Raw genomic sequence first — 10,973 nt, forward strand, 5'->3', positions numbered from 1 at the left:
TAACTCGTTACTCTTTTGTTACTATTGTACCGTACATTTTTATCGATGGTACATAAGAAAGAGTTTAGAAGTCCATGATGTGATCCAGAGGTGAATACAATAATGCAGCAACAAGGCACATTCACCTCATAGTTGTGTCTGCATCTGCAAGGTCATTAAAAAGAATAGTTAACTTTGATATTCACCTTGGTTGATGGGAATTACACGATAAGTCCTTCACATGAAGCTGGTAGTCTAAACATCTAAAGTGCACGTACTTCTGTGCCTGTTTAATCTAAATGGGAAAAGTTCTCATGCTGTTTGCAATAAATCTTGTAGGTATCACTGTTGTGCCTGTAAAGATGGGGTTAAGGAATGATTTACGCCCTATCAGGATGGATTGAAGTTATGGGCGACCATTGACACTTAAGAACGTCAGGCTTGCAAATTGAGTACCGAAGATTCTATCAATAAGGACCAATCTAGATCTGTTGAGAGACCCTTGTCTTTTATGTTGTGTATGGTGTAAGGCTGCAATTACAAATGTCCCTTTGTTAACATTGGTAACCTTTGAAAACAACATCATTTGATTCTAATTGTAGGTATCTGGCAGCAGAAATTAAGAAGAGGAATGAATTCAGGTTGATTCTGGAGGTAAGCAATGTTATTCAAATCCTTCACTTTAGTTTCTCCGCTGGAAAATGTTGCTGTGGAATTATTATTCATTGATCTCAGTTTAGAAATAATGTTTTCTATATTTCCTGAAACCATAGGAGATAATTCAATCCATCAAATCCATACTGGCATGCATCTAGAAGTATCCTGTTTCCCCCCCCCCCCCCCCCCCCCCCCCCCCACCCTAATTCCTTTAATTCTTCCTCCTCAGCCCCCCCCCCCCCCCACTCCCCTTTCCCATTTTTTTGCCCCTCACCTGCAATTTGTAGCATATTTAAGCTACCAATTTGTCTGTATTTATGATGTGGGATGAAACTGGAGCACAAAGGGAAAACCCATGCAGTCACAGTGAAAACATGCAAACTTCACTGGATAGCACCCAAGGTCAGGACTAAACCAAGGTCCTACAGTTATTAGTTCTAACCTTGAAGAGACAATAATCAAGGACACTGGTATCATCGGGAGCCAGCCTGAAAGTCAGGAGAACCATTGGCTTAAAGAACTGGAGTGAGGGCGTATGAGGCTAGGAGTACCAAATTAAAATTGGCTCCCTCTTCAAAGCACAATCTAGTGACTATACCAGTGGTCGGATTGGGATTTGGTGTGTGCTTACTTGGCTGGGTCAGAAAACATTACTGTGAGCAAATTGGGGCCCCATACCTGAGGAAGGATGTACTGGCTCTGGAGAGGGTCTAGAGGAGGTTTACAAGAATGATTCCAGGAATGAATGGGTGAGCATATGATGAGCGTTTGACAACACTGGGCCTCTACCCACCGGAGATTAGAAGGTTGAGAGGGGACCTCATTGAAACTTACAGAATAATGAAAGGCATAGATAGAGTGGATGGAAGGATGTTTCCACTGGTGGGAGAGTCCAGGACCAGAGGTCATTACCTCAGAATTCCAAGGCGCTCTTTTAGAATGGAGGTGAATAGAAACTTATTTAGACAGAGGGTAGTTAATCTGTGGACCTCATTGCCACAGAGGGCTGTGGGCAAGTCAGTGGATATTTTTAAGGCAGAGATGGACAATATCTTGATTGGAACGGGTATCAAGGGTTATGGGGAGAAGGCAGGAAAATGGGATTAGGTGGCAGAAATCAGCCATGATAGAATGGTGTAGTTGACGGGCCGAATGACCTATTTCTACTCCTGTAACTTGTGAACCTTGACTGTGCCATTTAGGCTTAGGCATGGTGGCTGAATGCTTCTTCAGGGGTTAACTGAGTTAAATCAGTCAGCAGGAGATGGATGTTCATGAATGGTTCATAACTTGTGGGAGCGGACTTAGGCCATTCGGCCCATCAAGTCTATTCCATCATTCAATCATGGCAGATCTATCTTTCCCTCTCAACCCCATTCTCCCTATAATCTTTGACACCCGTACTAATCAAGAACCTATCAATCTCCACCTTGAAAATATCCATTGACTTGGCCTCCGCAGAACTTCTGTGTTCATATATATGTATATATATATATATGCCATTTATTGTCACTATACATGTACAGTGAAATTGAAAGCTGCTCGTACTCAGTGCATACATATAATTTAGTACAAAAAACAAGAAACAGAAAAACAAAAAACAGAAGGGAGAAGGGGGGGGGGATAGGTGCACAATTCTGCGGCGCTATATACATATATACAGATGGAAGTCCGGGTGTTGGGCTGTGAAGCCAGTGCATGTGTGAATTTGAATTAAGAGTAGTTCTAATTTTCGGAAAGCAACTATTTCTGAGTCTATTTGTCCTGGATTTGATGCACCTATGTTCAAGATGACTTTCCAGAAGGTTTGACAAATACTGGTCAGTAACACCATTCTTGCTGTCATTTATCTTTGCCATATTTGTATGATTTCAGAAACCTCAGTGTTTTTAGATATGATTACACTTTGTTGCTAAACTACATACTCCGTTTATATCAATCCTGTTGTATCCTTAGCCAGAGTACACAAACGTCTGCTTTTGGTACATACCACCTAGCCTGAGAAATGTGCCCGAGAACCAGGATTTCTGGAAGAAACTTCACAAGGTAAGCGGTTATGAATAATCAAGGCTCCTAGACTTCACTGACACTTACACATCATTTCACGTATATCAAAATACCAAGCAGGATTGGCGTAAATCTGTCCCTCCAGATTCACGGACAATTTCTTCCCAGCTGTTATCAGGCAACTGAATCATCCTACCACACCAGAGAACAGCCCTGAATTACTATCTACCCCATTGGTGACTATCTTTGATCGGACTTTACTGCCTTTACCCTGCACTAAACGTTATTCCCTTATCATCCCCTTATTCCCTTTACACTGTAAACGGCTCGATTGTAATCGATTGTATTGTCTTTCTGATTGGATAGCATGCAACAAAAACTTTTCACTGTACCTTGGTACATGTGACAATAAACTAAACTCAATTAACATTTGGAAGTTTGGGCTGTTAAGGTGGAAAGAGTTTTAGAGAACTTGATTGCCAAGATTGATTATGGCTTCTTTGCTAAAGGGGTTTCGGAATGTGCTGATGAAGTAACTCCGTGAGACAACAGTGCAAGAATGGAGGTCGGGGCATTTAAGTAATTGGGGCTTTAGGCTGAGTACATTTGATTATATCAATTTAGTTGCCTATTATTCATCTTCATTGATCCTTACTTCCACTGAACTGTATGGGAATGAAAATCAGGTCATATGTATTGGTGGCCCTGATACAGCTTATGGTCAAAATTACCCGCTTTATTAAGAATGTATTTTATTTCCTATATCTGACATGAGCTATATTTTTGGAAGTTGTCCATTGGAAACAGTAGAAAAGGAATCCAGTTAAACATAAGCTAAATGTTGCCAAATGTCAGGATTGGCCTTGAGACTAGAAATGAATCTTTAGGAGATTACGGTGAGTGGCCCAAAAGGAGAACTGACAGGATGTTAAAAATGTATGTTTAGACATTGTGTGGTGCGAGTTTAGACGTGTTAAAGTCCCATAGTCCAACAACGTTTTGTTCAGGGGTCTACCATTGCAGGTACAGCAGGCACTCAGGCAGTGAAGAAAGCAAATGGCATGTTGACATTCATAGCGAGAGGATTTAGGTATAGGAGCAAAGAGGTCCTACTGCAGTTGTACAGGGCCTTGGTGAGACCACATCTGCAGTATTGTGTGCAGTTTTGGTCTCCTAATTTGAGGAAAGACATTCTTGCTATTGAGGGAGTGCAGCGTAGGTTCACGAGGTTAATCCCCGGGATGGCAGGACTGGCATATGATGAAATAATGGATCGACTAGGCTTATATTTACTGGAATTTAGAAGGATGTGATCTTATAGAAACATATAAAATTCTTAAGGGATTGGGCACGCTAGATGCAGGAAAAATGTTCCCCATGTTGGGGGAGTCCAGAACCAGGGGTCACAGTTGAAGAACAAGGGGTAGGCCATTTAGGGCTGAGATGGGAATTGCTTTTTCACCCAGAATTCTCTGCCACAGAAGGCAGTGGGAAAACAAATTCATTGGATGTTTTCAAGAGAGAGTGTAGCGGGGACTCACAGGGGTCCAGCCTAAACCCAGCGGAACATGAGTTGTGTGCACAAGACGTATTTGATTCTGTACAGTACTGCTCCCTACTCCTCACTGGTCACGGATGTTGCCTGGCCTTAAATACCCACTCTGGTAAAACCCCGTGACTAGAGCCTCCCACACCCGAGATGCCTCCCTCCAGAGGCACTTTCCTTTCCCTTCCTCTTCCTCCATTATTTTCTCTTCCACTTCCACTCTTCCTTTCTCCTCTCTCACCCATAACTTCCCTTTCATCTTCCCCCCTCCACCTCACTTTCCTCTCCTTCCCACCTCCCCAACCATCTTGCCTCCACCTCACTTCCTCCTATAGCTCACCTTTATTTCACCTCATTTTCCTTCCACATGATCTCTCTTCCTCCTGGTCTTCCTTTCCCTCTGCTTCCTTCAACATATTCACCCTCCCATCTCATCTACAGGAAGCGGAAGTCTTGACTGCAGCTATTAAGTCAGTGCCTTATGTTAAGAAATAATCTACAAGGCTTTGGAAAAATCAATTGAAATCTGGGTGACAAAGGAAAAATTGTGTCCCTTCAGAACTTGTTGGAGGTTTGTGGCCTTCATTGTGGAGATCACTTCATACCATTTGAACAGGATTAATCAGATTAGGTTTATTGCTTTATCAGGTTTACAGGTACACAAAGATTTACCAACCCTTGCCTTTGAGCAGCTATATGATCTTGATGCTCTGGTCCCAGAGCTACAATGCCAGCAGATGGCGCTCTGTTGAAACAAAGTGGGGCAAGTCCACCTTGAATCTGAAGCTACATTATCCCTCCTGTTTGCTTTTAACAAACCTTTTCTTAAAATGTTCTCACACTGGATCTCTCGGCCTTTCATGGTTTCATCTAATCCTACAATCCCTGCCCAAGTCCACGTATGTTTCAAAGTTCCACCATTAACAACTGTTTTCAGCCTCTGAGCCTTTGATTCCAGTTGCCTTTCTGAATGTCACTACCACTCGATTTTTCTTTTCTTTGAGACAATCCTTAAAAATAGCTTATGCCCTTTAAGCTTATGCCCTAAAATATGGTGCCCAGTTTTGTTTTACATCAATGAAACGCCCGGGAACATTTTATTGCACATAAGATGCTGCAAAAATGCATCTGTTGTGCATTGTTTTCAAGTGTTGGCCAAACACTTTGCAAAAAGTTCTTAGTTGTGGCACTGGGGCAATAAGCTTGCTATAAGCAAGGTACTGGTGCAGTGATAGCTGCAGTTTATGATATGTACTTCCTTCTAATGCTACATTACAAAGTAACTGCATTTGTATAGTAACCTGTTTTAGAGTCATAGTCATACAGTGTGGAAGCAGGACTTTTGTCCCAACATGACCACAGCGACCAACATGTCCCATCTATACTATTCCCACCTGCCTGCGTTTGGCCTATATCCCTCCAAACCTATCCTATCCATGTATCTGTCTGAATATTTCTTAAACGTGATAGCACCTGCCTCAAATTCCTCCTCCGGCAGCTTGTTCCATACACTCAACAACTTTTATGTGTAAATGTTACCCCTCAGGTTCCTATTAAATCTTTCCCCCCTCATTTTAAACCTATGTCCTCTGGTTCTTGATGCCTCTACTCTGGGCAGGAGACCCGATCTATTCCTCTCATGATTTTGTACGGCTCTATAAGATTACCCCTCATCCTCCTGTGCTCCAAGGAATAGAGTCCTAGCCTGTTCAACCTCTCCCTATAGCTCAGGTCCTCAAGTCATGGCAACATCATCATAAATCTTCTCTGCACCTTTTCCAGCTTGGTACCATCTTGCATATAACAAGGTGCCCAAAACTGAACAAAATACTCTCAATGTGGCCTCACCTACATTAGCTATAAAGTACCTTGCAACACCCTGAATTTGTCAACAGAAAACATAGAACAGTACAGCACAAGAACTGGTCCTTTGGCCCACAGTGTCTGTGGCAAACATGATGCCAAGACCTACTTTATCTGCCTGCACATATTCCACATCCCTCCATTCCCTACATATGCTTATCCAAAGTCTCTTAAATGGCATTATCGTATCTGCCTCCTTCACCACCTTACCACCCTCTGTGTAAACAACTTGCTTGCTCATCTCCTTTAAACGTTGCCCCTCTCATCTTAATGTTTCCATCCTGGGAAAAAGGCTGCAACGATCTATCCTAACTAAACCTCTCATCATGTTATGCCCAAAGTGGGGAATATCGTTTACAAGATGATCTTTCTTACCTTTCCAAGGTATAGATGCATCTGCCACACAGTTCTGTAGTTATTACTTAGTGAGGGGATTGGAAAATATTTTCATTGTGCAGTCAGGCACAAGTCTTTGATTCTGGGCCTTGTGTCATCTCAAGGAGTGGGTAGAATTGGGAAACTATGAGCTTGAGGGCAGTGGTGGATGGGGAGGAGGAAAGGAAACCAGGGAAAATAATAACCTTCTCTAATCCATTTCCTTAAACATATTTCATCTGTCCCTTTTGACATGCGCAAGTGCCAATTTAATGCTTAATAACAGTCCTTTTCTCAAAGTATGAGGGTTTTAAGCAACAAAAACTTAGTGAGCATTCAGTTTTTAAATGAGTGCCAATTAACTTGAGTTTCACAAACCCACACTTAAAACTTGAAAGGCATATTAGATCTCAGGAAATGTGGTTCAAGAGGCAAGAGGCAACAGCGGACATAGTGTCATATGTTTGTACACACAGAATACAGGGAATACAGTTATTAAAGATGGGATAGCAGCACATTTGGAAAGTGGTGAAATCATTAGACAAAGTCAGCATGGATTTACGAAAGGTAAATCATGTCTGACGAATCTTATAGAATTTTTCGAGGATGTAACTAGTAGAGTGGATAAGGGAGAACCAGTGGATGTGGTGTATCTGGACTTTCAGAAGGCATTCGACAAGGTCCCACATAAGAGATTAGTATACAAACTTAAAGCACCTGGTATTGGGGGTTCAGTATTGATGTGGATAGAGAACTGGTTGGCAGACAGGAAGCAAAGAGTGGGAGTAAACTGGTCCTTTTCAGAATGGCAGGCAGTGACTAGTGGGGTACCCCAGCAATTTACAATATATATTAATGATCTGGATGAGGGAATTGAATGCAACATCTCCAAGTTTGCGGATGACACGAAGCTGGGGGGCAGTGTTAGGTGTGAGGAGGATGCTAGGAGACTGCAAGGTGACTTGGATAGGCTGGGTGAGTGGGCAAATGCATGGCAGATGCAGTATAATGTGGATAAATGTGAGGTTATCCACTTTGGTGCCAAAAACAGGAAAGTAGATTATTATCTGAATGGTGGCCGATTAGGAAAGGGGGAGATGCAACGAGACCTGGGTGTCATGGTACACCAGTCATTAAAAGTAGGCATGCAGGTGCAGCAGGCAGTGAAGAAGGCGAATGGTATGTTAGCATTCATAGCAAAAGGATTTGAGTATAGGAGCAGGGAGGTTCTACTGCAGTTGTACAGGGTCTTGGTGAGACCACACCTGGAGTACTGCATACAGTTTTGGTCTCCTAATCTGAGGAAAGACATTCTTGCCATAGAGGGAGTACAGCGAAGGTTCACCAGACTGATTCCTGGGATGTCAGGACTTTCATATGAAAAAAGACTGGATAGACTCGGTTTGTAATCGCTAGAATTTAGAAGATTGAGGGGGGATTTTATAGAAACTTACAAAATTCTTAAGGCGTTGGACAGGCTAGATGCAGGAAGATTGTTCCTGATGTTGGGGAAGTCCAGGACAAGAGGTCATAATTTAAGGATAAGGGGGAAATCTTTTAGGACCGAGATGAGGAAAACTTTTTTCACACAGAGAGTGGTGAATCTCTTCAATTCTCTGTCGCAGAAGGTAGTTGAAGCCAGTTCATTGGCTATATTTAAGAGGGAGTTAGATGTGGCACTTGTGGCTAAAGGGATCATTCTTGTAAATCCCCTCTTGTCTCCTCTTGTGCCCAGTTTCGCTGTAGACACCAAGTTTCTCTATATAAGCACCATCCTTGGGTTAAAGAAACATGATTTACTGTTAGCATTGCCTTGTTGCATTTATTATAGAAACAAAATAACATCATGACCTCTGCTTCAACAACTCAAACCTAAACTTATTAATAAAACATTACCCATCCTCAATCATGAGAGGTTATATTACAATCTTAGTTTACGATTAGAACGCTAGAACAATCTCTAATTAGTAAAATAATTAGTTTGAGTGTATTGCTTTTTTAAGCTGATGGATCTTAGATTCAGAATAAGGTTCATATAACATTAATAACACATGGTAATGCTCTCCAAGCCTTTGGGCTGTTGCACAATCAACATGGCAGTTCAAATGAGGCCAGACTTGGGCGTGATTTGCTGCTAGAGATGATGCTGCTGTGAATATTCAAACCTAGCGTAGAACGAATCTAATGCCAGCCTTGTTTGATTCCAACGTTAGGGAAAATGGACATTTCTAATAACACTTTTGAAAATGTAAAGTTACTCAGTACAATATTGTGTTTTGAGAATATGATGTTCTCTTCCATGATTCAATGATACTTTACGGTTACATGTACCTAGGTACTGTGATATGATTTGATTTGCACATAACCCGATTAGATCTTGTAGAAGATCTATGCTACCTCGGCTGTACACAAGGTGGCGCCACATTTTGCGCGCCGACAGAGTTTAAAACGTTCACCAAACATTTCTATCTATCTGTGGCCGCACGTGGCAGCGGCCTCCCCCCCTCCCCCTCCCCCCCTCTACCCCCCCCCCTCCCCCCCCCCCCCCCATCCTCCTCCCTCCCTCCCCTCCTCCCACCACCCCCCCCCACCCCCCTCCATCCCCCCTCCTCCCCCCACCCCCCCCTCCTCCCCCCCCCCCCCCTCCCCCTCCTCCTCCCCTCCCCCCCTCCCCCTCCCCCTCCCCCCCCTCCCCCCCTCGTCCCCCCCCCTCCTCCCCTCCTCCCCCTCGTTCCCACCTCCCCTCCTCCCCTCCTCCCCCCCTCCTCCCCTCCTCCCCTCCTCCCCTCCTCCCCCTCGTCCCCCCTCCCCCCTCCTCCCCTCTCCCCTCCCCCCTCGTCCTCCCCACCTCCCCACCTCCCCTCCCCCCCCCCTCCCTCCCCCCCTCGTCCCCCCCTCCTCCCCCTCCTCCCCCCCTCATACGTACCATACATTACATAGTACATGAACATGGATGCACACGATGGGAAAACTGTAATCGTTTTTTGATTTGAATGCTTTTATTTCTGGTGAATGATGGGAGTTGCAATGAGGCTGCAGGGTGACTTGGATGGGTTGGGTGAGTGGGCAGATGCATGGCAGATGCAGTTTAATGTGGATAAATGTGAGGTTATCCAATTTGGTGGCAAAAACAGGAAATCAGATTACTATCTGAATGGTGTCAAGTTGGGAAAAGGGGAAGTACAATGAGATCTGGGGGTCCTTGTTCAACAGTCACTGAAAGTAAGCATGCAGGTATAGCAGAAGAAAGCTAATGAATGGCATGTTAGCCTTAATAACAAGAGGAGTTGAGTATAGGAGCAAATAAATCCTTCTGCAGTTATACAAGGCCCTGGTGAGACCACATCTGGAGTATTGTGTGCAGTTTTGGTCTCCAAGGATGAGGAAGGACATTCTTGCTATTGAGGGAATGTAGCGTAGATTCACGAGGTTAATTCCCGGGATGGTGGGACTGTCATATGTTGATAGAATGGAGCAACTGGGCTTGTATACACTGGAATTTAGAAGGATTAGAGGGTATCTTATTGAAACATATAAGATTATTAAGGGATTGGACACGCTTGAGGCAGGAAACATGTTTCCGATGTTGGGGGAGTCCAGAACCTGGGGCCACAGTTTAAGAATAAGGGGTAGGTCATTTAGAACAGAGATGAGGAGAAACATTTTCACCCAGAGAGTTGTGAGTCTGTGGAATTCTCTGCCTCAGAAAGCAGTAGAGTCCAATTATTTGGATACTTTCAAGAGAGAGTTGGATAGAGCTCTTAAAGATAGTGGAGTCAAGGGGTGTGGGGAGAAGGAATGGGATACGGATTGTGGCGCCAAAGACCCGGTTCGATCCTGACTACGGGAACTTGTCTGTACGCTCTCCCCGCGACCTGCGTGGGTTTTCTCCAAGGAGCTCCGGTTTCTTCCCACACTCCAAAGACATTTAGCTTTGTAGGCTAATTGTCTTGGTTCATTGTAAATTGCCCCTCGTGTTAGATAGTGTTAATGTACGGGGATCGCTGGGCGGCATAGACTCGGTGGGCCGAAGGGCCTGTTTCCACGCTGTATCTCAACACTAAAGGATTAGAAATTGTGTGGATAAACCTCTGATATATAACTCACGTCATTAAATTCAAGTGGAAATTAGAAATAGTTCTATCGACAGTGGAACTTGCTGCTCCAGGGAGTGGTTGAGCAGACTACTGTCGATATGGTTAAGGGTTTTATTCTTAATTACATGAGGAGAATGGAAATAAAGGCAAAGCAGTTTGAGTGAGATGAAGCAGAGTTGATGAAGAAAACTAAAAGGCTGGACTGACAGGTTTGGTGCAAGTAGTGTGTATGAAAATCCTGCTTTCAATATTCATCAGCTTCTGAGGTTTTCTCAAACCAAATAAACACCTGTTTTTTGCAGAAAGGGAACTAATTCTAAGGAACCGTCGCAGCCTTCTGTGGGACTCACCTGTTCTCACTGGGGTCCACATTGCACAGGTCTTATTCCTGGGTGTCCATGGCCTAGGTTTGCAGAGCAAGGAAATACAATTAATAAGATGATGGGAGC

General features: G+C 43.7%; 1 protein-coding gene across 1 annotated transcript in view; it reads left to right on the forward strand.

Annotated features, from left to right (window-relative positions):
- Positions 1–10,973, forward strand: part of LOC129706424 (acidic amino acid decarboxylase GADL1-like) — a 71,992-nt gene that overhangs the window by 55,340 nt on the left and 5,679 nt on the right. Inside the window, exons 13-14 of the mRNA XM_055650727.1 lie at positions 582–633; positions 2,593–2,682. Coding sequence (XP_055506702.1) covers positions 582–633; positions 2,593–2,682 — 142 coding nt within the window. The remainder of the gene's footprint in view (positions 1–581; positions 634–2,592; positions 2,683–10,973) is intronic.

This window comes from Leucoraja erinacea, chromosome 2 (assembly GCF_028641065.1).
Source record: "Leucoraja erinacea ecotype New England chromosome 2, Leri_hhj_1, whole genome shotgun sequence".
NCBI classification, from domain to species: Eukaryota; Metazoa; Chordata; class Chondrichthyes; order Rajiformes; family Rajidae; genus Leucoraja; species Leucoraja erinaceus.